The sequence below is a fragment of the Melanotaenia boesemani genome, chromosome 2 (assembly GCF_017639745.1).
Source record: "Melanotaenia boesemani isolate fMelBoe1 chromosome 2, fMelBoe1.pri, whole genome shotgun sequence".
Classification (NCBI taxonomy): domain Eukaryota; kingdom Metazoa; phylum Chordata; class Actinopteri; order Atheriniformes; family Melanotaeniidae; genus Melanotaenia; species Melanotaenia boesemani.
The window spans coordinates 5,248,980-5,272,639 of record NC_055683.1 but is presented as its reverse complement, the minus strand read 5'-3'; the positions used below and the strand labels follow the sequence as shown (position 1 = coordinate 5,272,639).

The 23,660-nt window shown below is 38.9% G+C and overlaps 2 protein-coding genes across 2 annotated transcripts; one reads left to right on the top strand and one right to left on the bottom strand.

Annotated features, from left to right (window-relative positions):
* Positions 1-59: 59 nt before the first annotated feature.
* Positions 60-7,047, top strand: csdc2b (cold shock domain containing C2, RNA binding b). Its single transcript, XM_042009185.1, has 4 exons — positions 60-343; positions 3,369-3,772; positions 4,842-4,964; positions 5,648-7,047. The coding sequence occupies exons 2-4, from the start codon at positions 3,591-3,593 to the stop codon at positions 5,808-5,810; spliced, it is 468 nt and encodes a 155-aa protein (XP_041865119.1). The 5' UTR covers positions 60-343; positions 3,369-3,590; the 3' UTR covers positions 5,811-7,047.
* A 1,433-nt stretch (positions 7,048-8,480) lies between these two features.
* On the bottom strand, positions 8,481-22,959 carry LOC121654546 (phosphomannomutase 1). The gene is made up of 8 exons (XM_042008749.1): positions 22,490-22,959; positions 21,817-21,934; positions 20,139-20,215; positions 19,431-19,522; positions 19,085-19,184; positions 17,094-17,169; positions 14,883-14,998; positions 8,481-9,852 (listed from the first exon to the last, which is right to left on the bottom strand). Exons 1-8 carry the CDS (start codon positions 22,571-22,573, stop codon positions 9,730-9,732), a joined length of 786 nt encoding a protein of 261 aa, XP_041864683.1. The 5' UTR covers positions 22,574-22,959; the 3' UTR covers positions 8,481-9,729.
* Positions 22,960-23,660: the final 701 nt, after the last annotated feature.

The following is a 23,660-nucleotide window of genomic DNA, read 5'->3' as shown; positions in this document are numbered from 1 at the left end:
CTCCACCACCAAATCATCCTTTAGAACAGAAGGGCTGTAGAAGTGTGAGATAGCCCTCTTTAAGCAAAGGTAGATCCCCTCCCCTAGCAGGACTCGCTGTTCCTCTGCAGATGCGGGTCAAGGAACGACCAAAGTGACTTTCACGCAGTCGCATCACGCCATCGGAATCTCCGCCAGCTGCGCAGACTCAGCAGCCCCATCCGCACCGTCACATCGGGGTTTTTCCGTCAGTCTGCGCGGATTTAGTCGACTTATTTATTTAATTACTCATTATATAATCCACACGGACTTAAAACACACTCTCACTTACTGACCGTCCTCGAGCTTTGGCGCACCCACTGCGGTAAGTGACATTTTCTATGAAGATGTGCACGTTGAAGCTTCAGCAGAAGAAGAGGGGGGAGTGTGTGTCAGTGCCGCTTTGTTTAAAAGATTTATTTCCCTGTTTGATAAAAGAGCTCTTTTTATTTTGTTTATTTTTTTAAAGAGTTTGATTCATTGATCTGATACTGAATGCAGGATTGATCTCGTGATCAGCTGTTGTCATGAAGCGACCTCTTACCCCCTTTTTGTTTGATTGTTTTTGTGTTGTGGCTGTTAATAGAATTTTTAAAGCTTTTTTTGACACTGGAGAAATAGCTGAGCTTAGATTGTTTAGAGTTTTATTTGCTGAGATAAAACAGCCTCAATTCGCAGAAATTAGATGTTGTGTTTTGCACAGAAGGATAATTGTTTTGGAGCAAGAGAAGTCAGTGAGTTCAACCTTTCCACATACGCGCCTTTTCATGCCTTTTCACAAAGATGGGACAGAGAAGAGACTGTTCCTGACTCGGAAAAGCGGACTGCCATAGATTGCATGTCTTTACTAAATAGAAATGGGAGCCATGACTCTTTGGGGTTATTTCTGACCTTCTTTGTGGTGATCACGCTGATAGTAATTTAATTCTCTTGGAAATAACTAATTTCATTGCAACAAAGTGTTGTCGTGTGACTCGTGTAGTAGTCCTGGAGGATTATTATATGTAATTGTTCATTTGGGAACGGGTCACTGACGTCACGAACGCACCACTTGCGGCGACGTTCTGCAGCTGTTCCTACGTCACGCCGCCTGCTTGCATCATCATACATATGATAAATAAATAAATAACCCCTCTCTACCACACGATGTGTTGTTTTCTCCAACTGTGGCCATTTTCTAGATTGAAGTTTAAACCTGACCAGAGATCAGAGGGTTATTGTACAGATCAGTTTCATGACAGCGGGGCAGGATTTGCAGGAACTGATAGGCAAGGTCACCTGACCACACAGTGTGTGATGAATCCATTCTTTAACCCCAAGGGGAGCCGCAATGATCAGGCTACACCAAACTATACAAGCACAAGTCCAGAGGACGTGAAAATTTAATCTCCACGGACAGGATATGCTTCATGTAGCTTTGAGAATAATCATGGGGATTGGAAGTGGAGTGCAGATTGCAGCTGGATCCAAATGGAGATCTGGGTTAAGGTTAAATAAGAAAGACCTTCACAGTAACTCAGGATTTAAAGAGGCTTTTTTTAATGTTGATGTATTATTGAGCCAGCCTTCTGGAAAACAGGAAGTACAAGTTGCAATATTGGAAATACAACATAAAGAAAAAACAGATTTTGTACAAATCAGTCAGTAATGGGTGTGAGCATCTTTCATTCTTCAACACAGTCTGAGCCTATTTAGACAAGTTTTCTTGTAATTTTTTAAAGAAGTCTTCAGGAATAATTCTCCAGGCTTCTTGATTGACATTTCTAAAGATGTTTTCTCTCCTTATGGTCTGTTCTCTGTCAAAATGATTCCACACGGCTTCAGTGATGCTGTGGTTCAGGTTCTAAGAAGAATGATTGCTCCATAAGACCCGTTTCCACTGAATTTCAGTTCAGTTCTCAACATTTGGCATATTTCAGCTTTTTTCTCTCCCCATTTTCCTCCTTAAAAAGACTTCTTGACAGCCACCCTTAACTGAAGATGCATTTCTAAGGTCCTTTTTCAGGTTTTTGCTGGACCCACCTTATTTTTTCAAATATGCCACATTCAGATATTATTTATCTGTTAGAGATTAGTTTGTAGGCCTGGCACTTCTTTTGTTCTCCACTTGTTTAATTTCATCAAATTATTTTAAGCACAAACTGCGCATCATGCTGAGATAAGTTTCCAGCCATATAGCTCTTTTGGGAACCACCTTGTTGATACAAAGAATGATACCATTTTATGTCTCTCAGACTGTGTTATATTTGACATTTTTAATATGCAACTTAAAACATGAGAATAAATTATGCACCGTTCCTTCAGGCTGCTAATGAAAGTGGCTATGATAAATTTAAAATTGGTTCTTTTCTAAGTTGTGTTATGTTTATAAACAAGAGTGGCATAATTTTTTCACTTTTATTTATTTTTGTTATTTCAAAGTTGTATATATGTTGTTTATTAATTTTTATTTATTTAAATATATTTTGTTGGCGTGTAGGTGTGATGGCACAGGAACAAATGTTTAATTTGCAAATATGTCTGAATAATCCCATAAGGGATGGGCTGTGTTAGACTGTCACCAGAATAGAACCATTCATTCATTCATTCATTCATTCATTCATTCATTCATTCATTCATTCATTCATTCATTCATTCATTCATTCATTCATTTATATATATATATATATATATGTACATTAAGTATAGTATATATATTTAATGAAATGGCTTCTGAAAATGGGTGAAAAATCAACCAATGTCCAAAAACATGCTTTGAAAGACCTCCAGAAAGCCTGGAGAAATGTTGTTTAAGACCACTTTAAAAGATTACAAATACATCTGGCTGCTTAGGAGGAAAATATGACGAAATCATGGGTGGAATAATGACCTTTGCTCAGTATTGTACATCCCAAATGCATCTTCCTCAAAAGTCTGCCTGTAAAACCCCCTTAAAATGTTTTCAGTGACTCTTTTTCTTAAATGGGCCAGACTGTAGACTAGAAGCATTTTGGGTTTAATGAACATTGATGTGACACTAAAATCTCTTTCTCCTTGTTTTTTTAATACTTATTAACTTGCTGAAATGCTTTTAGGGACATTGGAAGGAACTGATAATGGTTTACTATGTCACAGGTGAATAATTTTCCCTTTTTTTCAAATGGCATGAAGTGGATATCAGTCAAAGGCCCTGAGAAGAAGCACACAGAACATTTTTCACTTCATGGTTCTCCCAGTATCTGTGGTTTGTGGCTTGAAAAGGATTTTTGAAGCCTGGTTGCCCCCGCTCTTCATCCTCTGCCATCAGTTAGAAATATGCCAGCCCCTTGATCCCCATTTGTTCTCATTCTGTGGTCTCTTTCTCCTCACAGCGAGTCATCTTGACAGACTTGAATCGACGGCCCTGACCTAAATAACAGCCAAGTGTCCACGGTGAGGCAGGCTTCTCTGAGCGGACGGACCCACAGACAGAGCAGAGGACGTCAGCAGAACATCAGCAGTTTAAGGAGCTGCAGCAGCAGCAGCAGCTGGCTGGCAAGAATACTGCATCCATATCAACCTCCCCCATCCTACTTCTCTTCATCACATCTGACATGGCAGATCCCAGTCTCAAGTCACCCTCTAGGACACCGCTGCGCTCCCCTGATGCCCCTCTCACGCTCTCCTTCCCCTTCCTGAGGGAGGGGAGCCGGGTTTGGGAGGAGGGGAAGGAGCCACCACTTCCACGGGATCTGCCCAGCCCACTGCCAACAAAACGCACCCGCACCTACTCAGCGTAAGTATTACTGAGCTGAAGACGAGATATTTACTCAGTCCGAACTGCAACTCTTGCTGCTTGCGCTTGATGTTTAAAAGCTCTAAATAGTATGAATTTTTAAAACGGGTATTATATGTCATTAAAAGGTGATAATTTAATTACTAAAGTTTATTTTAAACTTTGAAATAGTTACAGAGAACTGTAACTATTGATTTGTGGGATTGTTTGTGGAACATCCCAGCTTACCAAAGTTAGTTATAAGCAAAAATATGCTTTTTATGGTTCAGTTCTACACATTTTTAAAAGTTTAGATACAAAACGGTGGTGAAGTTTAGAAAACGAGAATCACTGCTGTGGGGCAAAAGCAATAAAACACATGCAAAGTAGTTGGAATTAGTAACTAGGTAGTAAACTGTTGTATACAATCATGAAACACAAATTAAAGCTCTTCAAGCAGAGTAGCCTGACTCATGGTCTGTAGGAAGATCTTAATGGACGTCAGAGGCCACCAGCAGCTTTGCCTTTGGACTGTTCTTCCTGCATTACTATCTGAATAACTGCAATTGTATTGGCAGGCCAGAAGAGGTCCTCAGAGATGTAGATTCCTATAAATTACAAAGTGAGACTTTTTAATGATTAAAATATATCTGCCAGTTCACTGAACCATTCTCTCATATGTAATAGTTTACAATCTATAAAATGAAATGAACAGACAGAAAAAAGCACCATTTATCTAATTTAAACAATATTAATAATGAAAAATCTTTATGATGATGATTTATTTAGGAATAATATGATTAAAATAATATATGCGCTATTTAAATCCCAGAGGAGGAAATTAGCTGGATTTAGGAAAATATTAAAGTCTTCTTTAACTTGTTGTTTCTGACTGCATAAAGGCAAATGTTTGAACTTTTTCTACATATTTACTGATGATGTACAGCATAGAAGTGTCTTAATGTTGTTTTTTCCCCTAAAGACCCATCTCCTCTTTCTACTTCACTGGAACCGAATGAAAGTTATTGTGTTATGGAAAGTTTTATGATAAATGTGAAGGATTTAATTGTCTTCCTCTGTCTGCCTTCAGAACAGTTCGAGCTCACTCAGGACCAGTTTTTAAGGGCGTATGTAAGAACTTCTCCAGATCACAAGGTCATGGTTTCATCCAACCGTCCCACGGTGGAGAAGACATCTTTGTTCACATCTCAGAGTGAGCGACAACACACTGCATAGCAAGATTACACACAGTGGTTCAAACCTACTGCAGGTCTGCAGTATAACTCATTGGTTAATACAACTCTACAGCTCTATTGTTTGCTGCAAGCACACACGTCCAAGGTGCAACAACTTTTTGCCTTTTAATTAAAAATTGAAAATAATCAGTGCTTCAATATTAGAAGAAAGATTAGAGTCTCAGTAAAAACACATTCCTGCAAATGCTTTGTGCAGGAGCATCCTCTGACCCAGCCAACACATTTGGCTCCAACATTTCCATTTGACATTATTTTCTATGCTGCAGCAGATTTTGCTTCTTGAATTTGTGTGTTGGACCATGTTGTGTAAAGTCTGTAAAGGCAACATCAAAGAGCTGAATTGCATTTCCTCTAGCTGCAGTAAGTCATTTATTTAAATTAAAAAGAACTGAAATGAATCTTCATTATCATTGTGCAGTTTAGGCGGATAAAATGAGTTATAATAGAAAAAGATGGAGATTTGCTACTTTAACACATTTGTGTTGCATAAAAGTTTATAAAAACAGGAAAATGAAAAAAAGAGATTTAGGCCACTTTTTGACTTGTGATGACACTTCTTGTGTTTTCTTGAAATCTGTGATGATCCATGTAACTCACGGTTACTCTCAGGCTTCACTGCTTCATTTTTTCTGTGTTTCAGCATTGAGGGGGAGTACGTCCCAGTCGAGGGGGACGAGGTTACGTACAAAGTGTGCCGGGTTCCACCCAAGAACCTGAAGGTGCAGGCGGTGGAGGTGAAGATCATACATCTAAACCCTGGGACGAAACATGAGACCTGGTCTGGACAGGTTATCAGCTCATAGGACCTGAGTTCTGGGGCCTGGTGGATGGCGGCGCTCAGGCTATGAATGGGGATGGGGGGTGGTGGAGGTACATTCGGACTCATGATTTTGCTGTGCTCAAATCTATTATCTTTTTTTTTAATCATATTTTATTCTACACAGCAAAGATGTCAGTGTTAATAAGTCGATGATTTCTTCACAGAGCTGATATATGTTCTGTTAAATTTGCTCCACGTGTAATACAAGCTATCATTTTACTTTTTTTATCATGATCAGATTGGAAATGGGTCTGGTGCAGATTTAAACGTAAAGCGAGCATGGGTGTGTTTAATTACAGCATATTTGCAGACTGCCACAGCAGTCCTACTTTTTTTCTTCATCAAACTTTCCAGAGTCACGTTGGGTGAAAGTGACACGTGACTGGAAAGCTGAGACGCGAATGGCTGTTGCTGAGAGAAAGAAAGAGGTGGTAAATTGTCAGTCTTAAAAGCACTAGTTTAGGTTAGGAAAGAAGAATGCTTTGTCTCATGATCTTGTTGTTTCACATCATCATTTTAGAAACAAATACATGAAGGTTTTCTGTGAACCAGAAAGAGGAATGTGATGCTTGTAGTGAAAGTTGAAGTGAAATTTAGAGATTTTTTGTCTTATGAGAGAGACAGCAAATCAAGCAGAGTTCATTAAAAGGTAAAAAAAAAACACAAACTCCCTGGAGCAAAAATTCTTAAAAACACACACCTTTTCTTGTGTTGTCTTGTTTGGTGGTTGATTATTTATTCACCGATTGTTGATATTTGTGTCCTCAAATTACAAGCTTTATATTTTGAATAATACAGTTAAAACTTGCACTCAACTCCCTCTGTTGTAAACTGCCACTGTACTTAAGAAATTTACTAAACTTGTGTAAAAATTTTGAAAGCATGTATCTGTGTGTGGCGAGCGTGGCCAGTGTGATAGCGAGCCTCACATTTCCACGGTTTGAGTGCCAACAGAGCTCATCGTCACGTTGTAGTTTTTCAGGTTGAAATGCTGTTCTGTCATTTTCATCACATAATGTCCATACAGTCTCTGTAGATCTTTTCTGTGTGTGTGTGTGTGTGTGTGTGTCACTGCCTGAAATTGTCCAAAGTAAAATTTTGTTTGTCTCTGTCATGTAAGAGGGTATTTTAAGTGACTTCCTGTGGATGAGCCACTTTGGTGGTAATCTCCACTATTACTTCTACTGAGCCTCAAAAGAACAATTAAAGTGTGATACACGAGTTTGGTAGAAAGTGTGCTTCTTTTCGGCTGGATGCAGGAGTCTGAGACATGTTTTGACAGCTGTCATTTGTCTGAATAAAAACTTATAGTAATTCTTACACACAGGAGACACTTCTCACTCAGGATGCACATTAAGTATTTGATGTGGAGCAGATTTGTAATCTTAGTTCTGATGCACCCTGGCTTCTAGCTGACAATCTGGTGCAGCTACGAAGATCTGCAGAACCTCCAAAGAGTTCAGAATTGAGCAGCTTGTCTGCTTTTCAAGAAAAATGATTTTCTGTGACAGCCGTTTAATCTTATTTAGAGGAAATATATATGTATATATACATATATATTTCCATTTTTATAAGGTTAAAATGGAAGTCTTCATTGGTGAAGTGACAACAAGAGCCTCAAAGCTTCATTATTATGAGGGATAAAAATAAGCTTTGAGAGCTAATTTAATGGGTCTCTGAGGACCCTATTTTATTAACTAAGCGCAACAGTGAATTAGCGGTTCCAAATATTGTCTGTTAAAAGTTGAACAAGATTCTGCATGATTGTTTTAATAAAATCCTTAGAGAACAAAAAGAGGGCAGCTGACAAGATCTAGAATGAGACAAGAACTAAACTTAAACTGCAGATATTTGCCATTTGAGGCTGTGGTTCATCATCAGGATTAGTTAATTATCTTACTTTAGAAGTTATGCCCACTAGCTCTTAACCCTTCCTAGTCTAAATAAATGTGGGTGGAGTTATATGATCCAGCTGTGGTTCACAGTGAGATGCATTTGATGCTTCCTGTCTGGACAATTATTGCTTACAGAAACATATTGAGCATCAGGAGTTGACAGAGGAGTGCAGAAGACAGGGCTGGCAGGCGTCTCGAGTCTTGGCCAAGCTAGGGATCCCAGGCTTGGTTAAGAAGTGGGCCATCAAATCAAGTGCAGAAAGACTGACTGAAGGAGGCCACAGCAATCAAATGCTACTGGGATGCAAGCTGAGGACTGATCATCTTGGGAGAGGTTTATGATGTCTTAACTAATTCAAATCACCCGATGACCTCAGGATACATCACTGGTGATGCATTCTACCTTTTACATTGAAATTATTCTCTTAACCTCTAAACCTAAATGTTCTATTTTATTCCCCAGATTTATTTGCTTTTGTTTGTTTCCAATGATAACTTGCAGTGTGCAATGATAAGACCCATGTTTTTTTTATAACCTGTCCAGAGACGGCAGATTAAAACGAGCAGGCGAGTGAGACAAAACAGGCAACCATATGGCAGGATAGGACACCACAATTACACACAGTCTCCTGTGCAAAGAATCCTGATTTAGACAAAGATGGCTTCTAGTGGCTGGGTGCAGGATGACAGATCGGAGATTGCTGATAATCGAGACACGAGTCAAACGAGAAAAAAAGAAAGAGGCAAAGTCTGAGAGATGGCAACCAAAAAAATGGTTTATTACAACGAGCGGACATGTTTCTTTGCATAACATGGTCAATCTTACACATTAACTCACATTAAAATGTCATTTTCAGATGTGCACGGGAGTCAACATGATCATCAGAGCCCTTCGTGCTGAAGGAGTGTTTACAGTCAAAGTCAGAACTACAGCCGATCTAAACGGCTTTTCAAAAGGCCTTATAATCAGAATAACGCTGTATTTATGGACCAGTATGTTCTGAAACAGTGACCCATGATAAAAGAGCAGGATATTAGTATGAAAATAGAACTGAAAGGAAACTTTCAATTTATTAAGTTGATAAAAAACACTTTAAAGAGTGTACATTTCATAAAATATTGCCACAAGCAAATAGATTAGCTCTGAAATTTAGCTAAGAAACAAAACTTTTTAATCATCTGTTCAGTTTAGGTTGATTACAACACATCTGTCTGCGATGAGTCAAACTCAGAGTAGATTTAAATATATTTTAAGGATCAATGCATGCAGTTTTTAAAGGGTCTTTAAAGGTTATTCTGTAAAAATGACCCCAGTACCTTCATCTTATAACAAAAGATAATTATTTATATATAAATGGATTCAGTTTTTCCTTGAATGTGTTTGTTAAGCAGAAAATAAACACATGCAAGTTTTTGTTTTATTCAGCAGCTTTGTATGTTTTGAACGGACATTTGACACTTGGGATCACAGTAAACAATAAACAAAATTCCAGTTCAGACATTTAAAAAACCAGGAATGTTCCCTCAACCGAGAAGGAAAAAATCCCTCATGTTCTAAAATGGTGAATCACATTTTAATCTCACTTTCTTTTGTTCCTCTTGTCTCCTGCAGTGGTATACATAATACAGAATACTGAATAAAATCATACCATTAGTGCAAATATAACTTATTACTTGAAGTAATCTCAAAGATTAACTATTCATTTTTAGATTCTCTCCCAAGCATTTCTGGTTCATTTTAGGTTAAAATGCTGCACATCACAGCAGTCAAACACGACTTCTGGCACAGTACTTAAATTTAACATGGCAACATGAAATACTGTCCCTTTTTTAAGATAAAAATGGTGCAATTTATCAAGTAAATGTAAAATCACCTCGCTGCTGTGTTATTAACATTCAGTAAAGATATGAAGAGATCAGTAGTAGTACCTTTTTAGCAGTTCATAAATAGGCTGGACTCAAGATTCTGGTTGTTATCCAGTTCAGAGAGGCTTGTAGGGGTAGGGATCAGGAGTCCTGCGGTGAAGCCTCAAAAAAAAGTTCCCGACAGAGTCTGGCCGTGTCCTCGGGAGAGTAAACTGTGAAACCGATGGTCCGCGGATCGTTGAAAATTTCATAGTCATTTCCTCCCTATAAAAAAAAGAAAAAAATCTCAGAAATTACAAACCATTACATGGAGCCACTGATGCACCTTAACACTAGAAGTCCCAGAGAGGGGTCAATTGACCTTTCTACCTTTACAACCCAGAGATGGGTCGATTGACCAGTAGGATTTTAGCTAAAATCCTGTCTTAAGCTGCGAACAGCTTCTTTTGTTTGTAGACGAGTCAATTACTGGCACACCCCAGGAGGGCGCATACTTAGGGGAGACACTGTAGACTCTTGAAACTGGACTGTCAACTTTTGCCCAAAGCTTGGCTTGAGACACTGCTTGGTCCCCTGAGTATGAGATTGGAGTAGACCTCAAACAGATTCAGAAAGGTTTTCCTGCATTCTAGTATATTTCAAATAATTAAAAATATATTTGATATGATATATGATATATACCTCCTCGACACATTTGTGTGCTTTTAGAAGAAAAAAAAAAAGATAATCATTGTGGGCCTTCAATAAAAAAGCAAACAATTTAGAATGATATGACAAAATGATGAATTCATATTTTTTTAAAAAATCACTTTAAAAGGTCCAGCTCTCCTCTTTTCATACAAATGAAAAAATACAAATTTTTCAGAATTTTTTACCAATTTTTCAAACTTTCTAACCCAATGTTCATGTACCTTATGTCCAAAAAGCCCAAGCAATGAACAATTTTGAATATTTAAAATGAACATTTTTTGATTGTGGTGGTACAGGCAGGGTCTGTGAGTAAAATGTCCAGAAGCATTAGTGTCTAAGTCAAGAGGGCATAAATGTCAACATGACAAAGATATAAAAGAACAACTGTGAATTTTTTCCAATGCTTTTTATTTTTGTCATAAAAAAAACAACAAAACAGTTAAAATAATGCAAGTAATGAAACAATTTCACAAATATTTACACAAGGCTACAGTGGCATGCCCTTGTGTGAATGGCTTTTCTGCTCTTTCAGCAGTCCGTCTGTGCTAAGTCCAAACATGCTTGGCACTTCCATGGTATCTCCATCCTGCATTTGCCACATGTGTATTTGTAGCAGTCAACACATCTTACAGTTGCGCAATTGTTCTTGCATCGATGGTTGACCTGACATTTTGCCCTTTTCCCAGGGCTAGGTGTGGGAGGTTGCTGCTGAAGCAGTTGCTCCTTATGTGCCTTCTTCTGACTCACATGAGAGTTGGCCAACTCTTTCGCGAGCTCAACCAGGAAGTCCACTCTTCTCTCCTGCACTCCGGTGCATTCCTTATGAAGAACATGAGCGTTCCGTGCCGCCATGTCGATCATGTTGTAGAACACGGCGACTGGCCATCTCCGTGTTCCTGCACGCACGCTGTACTCCCGCACCATCTGGTCCATCACATCCACACCACACTTTGTGGTGTTGTATTGTGTGACAGTGTTTGGCTTCCTTTTGGTGGTATTCTCAGTCTCAACCACATTGTGCATGCTGCTGAGAAGATAGACAGTCTTTTTCCGTTTCGGCGCATATACTGCGAGTGTTGCACCAGTGGTGGAAAACACTCGAGTGGTGAATTTAGTGTGGTCCTTCAGTCTAGTTGACTGAGGAATTTCCCGGCGAATCTTGTTGACTGTGCCAAGGATGGTGGTTTTCCGGCTAAGCAGTCGTTGCGCAAGGGACAGCGATGTAAAAAAATTGTCTGTTGTTACAGTTCTGCCCTTATCCATGAACGGCTCCATCAGCCTCATCACTACACTCTCAGAGAGTCTCTCTCCACTGGGACGACTGGGGTCCTTGCCAAGATATGGCAGGATATTGCAAATGTACTTTGATTTCAAGTCACAAGCCAGCCAAAACTTAATGCCAAATTTGTCCGGTTTTGTTGCAATGTACTGCAGAAAACTGCAGCGAGTCTTTGTCGGGAAAAGCTGTTCATCAATAGTGATGTGTCGACCAGGGTTATAAGATCTGATGCAGTTATTGACAAAAGATTCCCACAGATTAGAAATTGCAGCAAACTTATTTGTCTCCACTCGCTCACTGCGTGTGAACATGTTATCAAAGCGTAGGTGTTGCATGATGTTTTGGAAGCGCTTTCGGGCCATAGTAGCAATGATTCGTGGGTTTCCCAGCTCTGCTGACCAATTGTCACGTAGTGATGGAACTTTCTTCACCCCCCGCAAGATAATAATTGCAATAAATGCCATTAGTTCTGGGAGGTTCATGAACCAATCTGCCTGCTCCTTTTGCCGTGCATGCTGAATGGTCCATTCTTGAATGCTACGAAGCATTTCAAGTGTTATAAAACAGAAGAAGCTTTGAAGACGAGTCCGGATACTTCTTCTGGCCTTAGCAGTTGGCTCTCCATCTGTGCCGTATGGTTCTATTGGGGTGAAATTGAGACATGTCCCCAGCTGTTCTTCATGCCACACTGTGCCATCTTTAGCCATCTCTGTCCTCTCACTTCCCAACCGAGCCCTCTTTTCTGGCAGTGGAGCAGTCTCATCATCTGCAAGGTAAACAATTTCACAATTTCAGAGGACGAAAATAGGATGTTTTGGAAATAAGATTAAAAAAATCCTTTATTTGTACCAAAATGGAGAAATTCCAGTGTTGCAACTCACAGTACAGGACAAAGCAGAAAGAAAGAAATTTGTCATACCAAAAAGTTCAATAATAGTTTCAAATCTTACCTGAAGACTGCTCAGAGTCAGAGTCCGAATCCAGCTGAATTTGTATCTCTTCTCCATCTGAGTCACAAGGGTTTGTATCGCTGAGGATCAGGTCCAATGCCTGCTGAGTTGTAAGCCGCCTCTGCATTTTGCTTCCTTCTATTTGTTCGAGGTGAAGCTAGCTACTATTTATCCCCCTCAGCCCACCATCCCCCACTGCCACAGAATTTACCAGACGTTTCAAGGTAACAAGGAGGGGCTGGATGCAATGGGTGCATTCCTCAGGTAATGGCTGCATTTACAAATGAAGAGATGCTAATTTTTGCCAGCAGAGTCGTCAGTTTGGACTAAAGGTCTTTCGACCCTTCTCTGGGACTTTAGGGAGACATCAAAATTCCTGGGACTTCTAGTGTTAAAATGTCATATTTTGTTTTTACTCATGTGAGTGAAACGAATCAGATATCTAAAATGTTTTCATCTGTTGCTTCTGTAACATCTGAGCTGAGTTTGAACTGACTGAAAAACCTGGAGCTGCTGCAGCTCTTTCCCCCACATAAACTCAAAGAGTAAACCAAGAGCTGCTTTATGTGTTTACTTGTTTTCATTCATCACATCAGTTATAGAAATGTACAGAGCAAAAGTGACTTTCTGGTCTTTTTAATATAAGCAATTCTGCATGGTCAACAGTCTGTAGATCGCCTTTCTAATAGCAGTTTGAACACCTCCAGAAGCTTAAAAAATGCATAAAAATCATTCAATATGGACAGCTCTAAGTACAGGTGTGAAGCCCTCCAGGATTGCATTGAGATCTGTTTGCTTAGCACACACCCTGATGTGGTGTTTTTAACTGTATGAACATGAATATACTGTAAGCTACTTTCGGACTGACATGCCTATCATCTCCTGTGGCCATTATCGGCCAATCCTTTCAAACTGAGCTTTGGTCAGATCAGCAGACAGAACCTACAAAAAAACCCACAAGCTTACAAAAACTGCAAAAAGTTGTTGACAATGTCCTAAAAAAAAAAAAAAAAAACAACCTAAAATAACCTGTACAACTGAACTTTTAAAAAGTACTTATTTCAAATTTATTTTAGTTTTTGTATATAATTTAACATACAAAGTCAAATTCTCCACAAGTAGATAAACACATCATTCTTATCTTGTTTGCAATGCAGCTTTTGTTAAATGAAGCAGAGCTAGTTCGAGCAGGCAGCTCGAGGTGCTCTGCTGTTTTCTTGTGATCTGTCTCATTTCCTACTTGCCACATACCAAACATACCCACTTAACCGTAGAAGTCTATTTAAGCAGCACACTTCCTGTCTTACTCTCTACCTCATATTTGCTGCTGCCTTGCAATGTAATAAGCAGCCTGGTTTTCATGCCATTAGAACTGCTGCTGCTCAAACACTGTATGTCTGAGCATCTTTCAATCCCAGCATCCTTCAACATGAAGGGCTCTGCTGATCAGTGAGAAGCTGCAGGGTGACTGATTTGAACCTGATGCCAAATCATTCAATCATATTCTATTATTCATATGAGTTATTATTCAAGTCTAACACTTTGTTTTAGCTTGTCTCTTAAAAGGCTTTACCTACTCTGTTTGGACAGCTAACACCTAGTCCTTACTTGTTTGCAGTGTCCCCGACCAGCCACTATGCAGGCAGATGCAAATTTGTTCCATTTTGATATTAGTAAGCAATGGAAACACACATCAGAGGCAGGGAAATAATATTATACAAAATGACATTTGACAAACTGATTCGCTTTGTTTTCCAGCATAAAGGACTTCATGACAAACAGGATCCCTTCTCACATGGCAGCTTTAAAGGGAGGTTGTTTTTTTGCATTGATATGGGGCGACAGCTTTGTGGAAAGCACTCGTTTTAAAGAATAAAGGCTAACTGGACTGTGGAAGGTGGTGGTCTCCTTTTTAATGTGCTGAACCAGGAAATCAAACTGTAGCAATGCCTGAAAAATCACACCTGAAAGGTTTAATCAGCTGGTGAAACTCTCCTGTCTCTTTAGACCAGATTGATGAAGCATCTTTATTTATTTCCTTTTATGATGAGCATAAAATCATTTTGACTGCACGATAGCTCAATTTGAACTTGTACTGTGAAGAGCTGCTATTTACAGATTAATAAAACCTGCTGGATGCAGGGGGCAAACTTTCTGTGCACAACAATTTCTGTCAGATGATGGATAAAAACCAAAGAAACAAACAGACAAATAAAAAAACATAAAAAATACAGGCTTGGTGTGCAAAGGCCTCATCTCTTCAGGCCATACATGTGCAGTAAAAGGGAAAAACTCCCCAAAAATAAAGTGTTTTCAGTGAAACATTTCAGTTACTTATGTGGATATTCTGTCTGTTTGCAACGAAATGATCTCACATCTGAAGTCTCATTGCCGAAGAAGTAGATGGCGTCCAGGCCTTCGCTCTCCAGCAGCTCTAAACACAGCCTCTTATCCCAGCCCTCAGGGAAAACATCAAAACTGATGAGACCACCTGGAATGAGACAATGACGAAGACAGATACTGAGATAATCACAGCTTCAGTCGTATACAGTGGAGATGCACCGATACTGATATCAGTATTGGGTATTGGTCTGATATTATGTGCGTGCACTCCGACATCGGTATTCATAAAAGTTTATTTAATAATTTTCATCACTGGGTTCCCAGAAACAAAGTTATTATGGATGCTATTTAAAAAATCAGAATTTGGCTTTATCTCGGTGAGAGATGCTGATTTTAGGCATTTAGGTGCTTTGTCACAGCTGTGAACTTAATCCACCAAAAACCACTTTATCCTCCTTATTTATGAAAACTCTGACTTTCTGCCTTACTTTTAGAGGATGGCCACAAGATGAACCGTTCGTTGTATCACACAATTAACCACATCTGGCATTCTGCTCCACAATTTCTGGGATTTATTAGTACTCATATCTGTAGTCAGTATGGGTAAGTACTCAAATGTAAGTACTAGTACTCAGTTTGGTTTTGGTGCATCCCTTGTATATAATCATCTATTCTGGCTTATAACTTCAAAGAATGTCTTGCATTTTAAAGAAGAAAGCGACACAGTCTGCTACCAGAGAGCATTTTTAGATAAGAAGCTGCAGAAAACTTGTTTCCTGACAACAAAAACAAAAACATTTCAGCTAAATTTGACCAAGAATGTCAGGCATGTTAGATGTTCAAACTGTGTGTGATGGGACGATGATGGCCAGCTCATTAAAACTTAACTGCTTAGTCATCTTAAAAAGGACAAACAAAATCTCTGTTCTAGCTCAGCTGCAAACCAAATTAACACAGTGAACACTGAACTGTGAAATATGAGGGATGAAAAAGCCTAAAAGGGCTTTAGCAGCTTTCTTTCTCACCCTTCCCCCTGTTTCCACCTATGATTATGTTCACTATCTAGTCTCCAGCATCTGGCCAATCAGACGATTCTTTTCCTCACACACCCTCCACACACCTCCATCAAAAACACCTTCGACTTTGTTATATAAGCTACTTAGAGTCTCAGATCTACCTGTGACCAGCCCGTCCTCTGGTCTGCAATTTTCACTCCTGAGCAAAGATTAAAGTTCTCCTAGAAAACTAACTCTGCAAATAAGATGCAGTGCAACCTTTCTAAAACCGTACTGAGCACACCTCAGAGATGACCAGTGTTTGTTATTCTTAAAGAATAAGAGGTTTTCTCTTTGTTCACTCCTCTGCAAATGACAAAAACATGATGATACCTCAGAACATACGGGTACATCATAAACACGCCGCGTCTTTTACTTTGTGTTCTCAGTGGAAAGTGTTAGGCTTATATAACATCTATTACAGATTGGCCATATCAGCTAAGAAGGGTAGGAATGCCTTCCCTAGATTAACTCCAAGATTAACTCCAAAGCAAAGGTGGACAAATAAATCGTCCACATCTTCTCATCAACATCAACCCGTTTCAGCTCAGTGTCAGAGTCCACACAGTAAACATTAATACTTTCTGGCTGCACAAAAACAAAAATAATTTACACATCATGCATCATGCAAGAGTTTAAAGTCTAGGTGCTTTAGCTGATAAACTTTCAAGGAAAGAAAAGTCGTTTGTCTTGTTTTCCTCATGAGTTAACAGCCCTCGCACGTCATGGGCAGAAGCACACAAACCTGCTGGAGCACATAAGCAAACATCAGGTCTTTCCTTGACTGTTCATTCTGCTGTGTTGTCAGGGAGCGAGAGGGAATGATCTGTTCATAATAGTTAACTGAAAACTGACGTACGGCACAAGGTCCAGGACAAGACATGCAACAAACAGAAATGCTTCAAAATGCTTTCCATCAGGCTGCACTGAAGTAAACAGAACATTAAAAAGCCAGTCTGATGGAAAACACTCATCATCAAGCTGGATGATGACAAACACATTTTCTTGCTGATTAATCATGCTGCTTACAGGTTTTTTTAAGTCAGCAAAAAGTAACAAATGAGGGTAAAACTGATTAACAAATAAGTTCAGAGGACATTTACAGAAGAAGGTTGTTTTGTTTTCTTTTTGGCTCTGATGTGGACACAGATTTACTGAATATTGGGAACTGCCTTTATGTTCTGTCACCTTTAGTGAAGCGTAGTCCCTTTCCAGCAAATTCTTCTTTCAGGGCAGCAACAAACTTTTCCCTGATCTTCTCTCTCTGAGGAGCAAGGAACAAGGAACCCAGTTAGATCACAAGGTTGTGGTTTATCAGTTGAGCTAAATGCCTCATTTTTTCCATCACCAGCTACAGTAAACTAGTGTTTATACAACTGTTGAACTGCTCATGTAAAATGTGACAACAAGAAACAGAAAGTAATGACCTGCAATCCATGTGCAGACAGCACTATAATTCACAGAAAATATCACAATAATTGTGTGGCATCGTGTTAATGACATAAGCAAAGTCTTGTTATGTGGATGGCAGCATGCAGATTATGTCTGTAGATTTCTGCGCATTTATTTATTGATTTTTTAACTTGGCACAGATAAAAATCACACTCACAAATGGACTGGAGTCCTGAAATGTTCTACATATGTTCGGGAGAGTTGCCATGTCAGAATTCAAGTTTTAACAACATTTACTCCAGACTGTCTGTGGAAATTTTCAACCTCAAATCAACAGCAGGTGAGTTAATGTATAAATGTGTTAGCAAATATTCTGGAAAATTTGCAGTTGCTGTGTGTGTGAGAGCATGTACATGCTGGTGAGAGTCTGTCCTCTCTGCTGACCTGTGTGCTGCTTTTTGCTTGCTTGACACCATTGTGGATACATGCAGTCACATGAGTACTCATATCAACACAATAAGGAGCCTCATCTGTTATTCTCAGTATATTGTAAAGAAAACCGCCTAATTTCTGCATCAAGTACTGCCTCCTGCTCACCTGCAGAAAAAGACCAAATCAAACTGTCCAGACTTTCTCTTGAAAATCCCGTTAGTAGTTTTAGCTTGCATTTGTGTCTGTGTATGCAGCAACAAGCTGCCTTTCTGCAATGAAAGCCTGGTTTTCACTGCAGAGTGAGGTCTATTTTTAATGCATTGCACACACCGTCTCTCTGGGATGCTGTTTTTTTTATTTTTTTTTACTAAGTCATGATACTGACCTTTTGCCATTTTACCTAATTAGTTGTGAGATCCATTAACCTTTTTTATTTGACCCCTGTCTCTACTTCTTTGAAATTAATTCAAGGCATAAAGTTAAATAAAGAACATCATCAAGTTTATGCATAAAAAACTTTTATGTAAGAAGGATTTAAGTATATAGATTAATGAAATTAAAGGTCTAACCTCTTCAAATTCTACGTTTGAACATATAAATTAATACAAAATGATCTGATTTTCACCAGGTTTTAAAAATATGGTAGCTACAGCTTCACTGGACAAAAACAACATGGTTCCCTGTGTCATTAAGTACTGAACACAAAAGAAATAAAAGAAAAAACAGTTGCTGAAGCATGCTGTTAGCTGAAGCGTTAAATTTCCCCTCCTCTGATAATGGCTTCCTTTATATCGGCTGGCTCTGTGAGTCGTCAGTGGAGGATTTGTTAAACTGTCTGGAAAGCTCAGTGTTGTTTCACTGTTCTCTGTTTCACTGAAATGTCATGAAGCAAAGCGGTGACGTGATGAAACAGTGTGTTTGGATTGTGTTTAGTGCATTTCAGGGTTGTGAGAGGCTTAGATGTTGCAGTAAACCCTCAGATATGGACAAAACTGTCATTTGCACCAAAGAATGACCTGTCTCAGAAGTGACAGGCGCTGAATTTAAACTAACTTGTGATTAGAAATTCTGACTATCTGCTGTGCATATAGCAGAAAATGGCCTGCTTTTGTTAACTAAAAAACAGTAACCGCAGATAACGACAGGTTATCAGCAGGTTTTGTTCTGGTTATCTACTGTGAGACTGAATTATTCTGTAAAAATTTACTCACTGTGGTTAAAGTTTGACGTGTTGAGAAACACTGCATGTGTTTTACTGAATTCAACCAGTGGCACATTGTTAAGGAAATATCCCTGATTAATAGAATTTCATGGTGACTGATTACAGGACAAGAGTTAAAATGAAAGTAATTCACCTTGTCAATTTCAGAAAATTCAATTCGCTCCTCTGGTGTGCAGCTCCGACCGATGGGAGAAATATTAAGCATACCGTTCCTGAACTCAATAAACGTCCCCCTGCAGGCAGAGAAAGATGTAAAAAAACATGTTAAACAGACTGATTGGAAGTAGAAACCTGGATTTGGTCTGACTCAGTTTAAAATATAAACTCGTTCCTTCCCATTAACCACAAGAGGAATGTCTTCTCCTGCTCTAACATATCAGTGCTGACAATGAAACATTCCTGCATACCTGGAGGTCAAAGATGTCAAGAGTGGTTGTTGGGGGTTGCTGGGTGGGGTCTGCTCTTGGTCTGCAACTCACCTTTTCTTTGGCAGCTTGATGAGTCCCATGTAGCTGAGGCAGAAATTGATCAGATCCTGCAGCAGATCTTCTCCAAGATGGTTCTGGATGGCCTGCAGAGGCAAAAATGTACTGAAACATCGAGCAAACTGTGGAAAAAATTTCGAAACATGACCGAAAAAAAATTCTTTCTTTTTTTTCCCCCATTGGTAATGAAACACTCAACATGAGGTGTGTACCTTCTAAGATGGTTTGCTGTATGGTAATTTCTAACCTGCCTTTATCAGTTAATCACTCATTTAGACTTTATTTGTACAGAACTTTCCATGAAATGATTCTCTAACATGTAAATGCAAAACACTGATAAAAATAACAAATCCCATTTAAACTCTAATGCAGCAAAAAATTATAATTTACACAACATTTAGAGGGTCATAATGTGAAAAACTGAGAAAATGCTATTGAATTTTGTGGGGAAAATCACTCAATTTTATGTGAGGAAATAATAGTTATAAAAATTCTAAATAAAATTCTCTGAGATTAAATGAGAATAAAACAGGAAAAGATTTTAAAAAACATTCAAATAAAATACATAATAATTTTGAGATAAAAATAAATGTAAAACTGCAATTGAAAAACTACATAGACAAATAATAATAATAATAATAATAATAATAATGAAATATGTGTGCAGGACAGTCATGCCAACCATTACTTACAGCCACTTACATGTTTTGAGAGGAGTTTTCCATCTTTGTACTGAACTGTTCCATTCTCAGCAAACACATAGTCAAACTTGTGTATCACTACAAGACAGGAGACAAATGACATGAGGATAAATTTGCTCATCTGCTCCTTTAAAGCCTCTCTGACTACATTTAGAGCAGCTGCTCTACGAAGAACGGAAGAACCTAACAACCTGCTATATTTAACTGAGAGCAGATTACAGTGTACGCAACGCTGACTGTTAAAGACACGACTAATGTTGCTTAATCACCTAAACTATAACAGTATCGTGCAACAAGCTAAAAGCATGCGGAAGACAATGTTATTTAAGTTACAATAAAATGTCTTTACAAGGTTTCAAATGTTATAAAATATGCTGTTAGAATAAATGATTATGTAATTATTTAATCATGCAGTGTCTAACATAAAATTTATCAACCGGTATTCATTAGGATGCTCTGCAATATGTCAGGAAACCATAGCAACATGACCCTCCAAGCATTCACTATATTCAGTATAGAATCGTACAAAAAGACAAAATATAAAATGTTCAGACTGAGATTTCACATTTATTTATTTAATTTGGGGAAAACACATTTCAATTAAGTTAGAGTGTGGAGGAAAAAAGCCTGGAAAAATGATGCAATGCTATAAAAACATTTAACAATAACTTAGGTTAAATGGTGGTAGAGGTTGCCCACTGAAAACCTAAGTCTGTCAGAACTGGAGCCTCATGAGTCACTAGTTCAGCAATTAAAAAAAAAACTAAACAAAACAAAAAACAGACCTGTAAAGGGTGTACCCCACCTCCACCTGTACCATGACGGTGTCTGTGAGAGACTCCAGCACCCCCACAAGTGGATGTGGAAAATAAATGAATGGGCTAATTTAGGAAAACATGTTTCAGTATAATTTTAGGAAATTATTTTAAAGGAATTTCATTATCCATAATACAAAATAACATTAAAAAATTCAGATACGTATAGACAGTAGAAATGTGTACACAATAGTCCATCTATAAACTATTATATTTATCATATATAATAATAAAAACATGGGTCTCTTAAAAATAAGACTGTATAATAAAGGTTAAATAATATGAATATTTTAATAAAATTCTATGGTAAGTAATAACAAAATCAGCTGTGACTTGGCATCATGAACAGATTCACCTTTAGCACACTTGGCATGGTGATCAAACCACACTGCCCTCTTGGCACCATGTATTTCTGTTCCAGCTGTGTCTAATATTTACTGGCAGCTCAGTTATCAGTCTGTCAGTGCAGACATGAGCGCACTGAGCTTGGAGGCTGTTGTTGGTACCTTGTGACGTCCAGAGTACCGGTGTGTGATGAAATTGACTAAACCATGTCACATCAGATGTCAGTGATGCCACATATGTCTAAACTTAGCACGAACGCTCTTTGAAATGTGGCACCAGACATGTTGTGAAATCACCCAGGGGCAGTTAGGGTGATTTAAAATATAACCGTTTGTCATTTCTTTTTATGAAGTTTTGGCTGTTTTAGCCAACAGATTTTATTCTAGGCAGGCTGTGCCCTAAATCCTAAAATATTCCCAGGACCCATGTTCTCTCTGCTCCCTATAGACTGGCATCCAATTAAAGAAGTAATAATAAAAAGTATCAGGTTATTTAGTGCAATTTAGTTAATGACCTCACCGTCATCACCCTCCCCGAGCTGCTCTGCTATCTTGGGGTAGTCCGACCCCCCGACAACGCCAATCTTCACTTTCCTCCTCAGGGTCTGGAAGAACTCATCCAGCTTTGGGTCAATTTTCTGCAGAATACAGAAAAATATACTCTGCCTTATCTCTCTGTGGCAGTATGTCTCAACAGGATTAAGGTCTATCTATTGCAAAATGTAGATTCTGTGTAGTTAAAGTCTTATTAAACAGAGATGACAACATACAAAAGACATGGCTGCAGAAATTACCTTTTCCATAATGCAATTCAAAGCAACTGCCACATTATGCAACATACAGAAATGAGCTCAGACAAACCCAAGACAGACAAATCATGCAATTAAGACACAGAAAACTTCATCAAAGCATGCACAGTATATGTGAACTGAAAACAAGCCCTTAAGTTGTGCAAAGTGACAGCTTCAAAACCTGCTGACTTGCAGGAAATACTCAGGTTTAACCCTGGTGTTTACATTGGGGGGAGGAAGAAAACGTGTTTGAGCACATGATGCTCAGAGGACACTGTATGCTGATCTCCCCACACTAAAAACCGAATAGGAGCGGGGGAGCTGCGGAGGAACACGGAGCTTTTGTGAGATCTTGTAACGACAAATAAACAACAATGGGCTTTTAATCAGATGGGCGGTTACTTCTCTTGGTGGTGTCAGTGTACCGTCCACGTCAAACAGGCAGAGGACGTTTCGGTCCGGAGAAAAGCCGTTTGATTTCTCCATCTCTTCACCTCCTTTCTTCTGCTCTTTCTTCCTCACGGAGTTGGAGTTTTATTGATAGGTGTTTGATCAAGGTCCAATCTTGTCCAAATACTTAAGGATTTACATTTGCACAAGGGAAAATGACATCGTGGTGTTCAGCAGCGAAATTTCTAAAAGAAATATATATATATATATACTTGCAGAGTTTAAATTAATTAAACTATCCGTATCGGTTCCTGAGTGAGATGACACTTATCCATTCTCTGTCTCGGTTCGGGTCCTTTTGGTTGAGTGGGCGGTTCAGTCAGCGTGTTGTACGTGTGGGATTTGTTCTGTCAAAGGGTCCGCTCCTTTACAGTCACCGAGCGGGAAGGGAGTTAGCTGCACAAATGGCGGGGAAAGCGTTTTTGCCAATGGAAAGAGGGTTTTTAGCAAAATAAAGAACGCATGGATCTTCCGGAGCGAAGTTCGGCGCGTTCTCACCGAACAAACTGTCGGATTTAATCCTCCTGATGCCCCGGCTAAACGCCCGATTTAAATGGAGTGAAAACTCCGCCCACCCGGCTAACCGCTCGGTCACCCGGTGACTACATGGTGCAGACCCATTGTACTACAGCGGCAGCCATTCATAGCCTGAAGACAGGGCGTGACGCAAACAGTAGGCGGGGCGTTCAAATCACGTGCCACAACATTCAGCTGACTTTTCACATAAATAAACAAGCCATAAGCAGTTAAGGTGAAGGAGACTGATCAATTTCAGTTGGTTACCTCTACACACTCAAATGACAGTTAAATCAATTTAATTCAATTCAGTTCAATTCAATTCAATTCAATTCAATTCAATTCAATTCAATTCAATTCAATTCAGTTCAATTCAGTTCAATTAAATTTTATTTGCACGAGTCCAATTCACAACAAAATCAGCTCAAAGTACTTTTACAGATAGGCCAATTCAGTTCAATTTATTATAGACCAGTCATACTCTAATTAAACCAATTCATTACATGATCTACATTAGTCCAATTTACAATAACTGTGTCCATATGAGGCAATTGATAAAATAAATGTTGCCTAGGTGAGGGAACAGAATGAATATGGACTGAAAGTG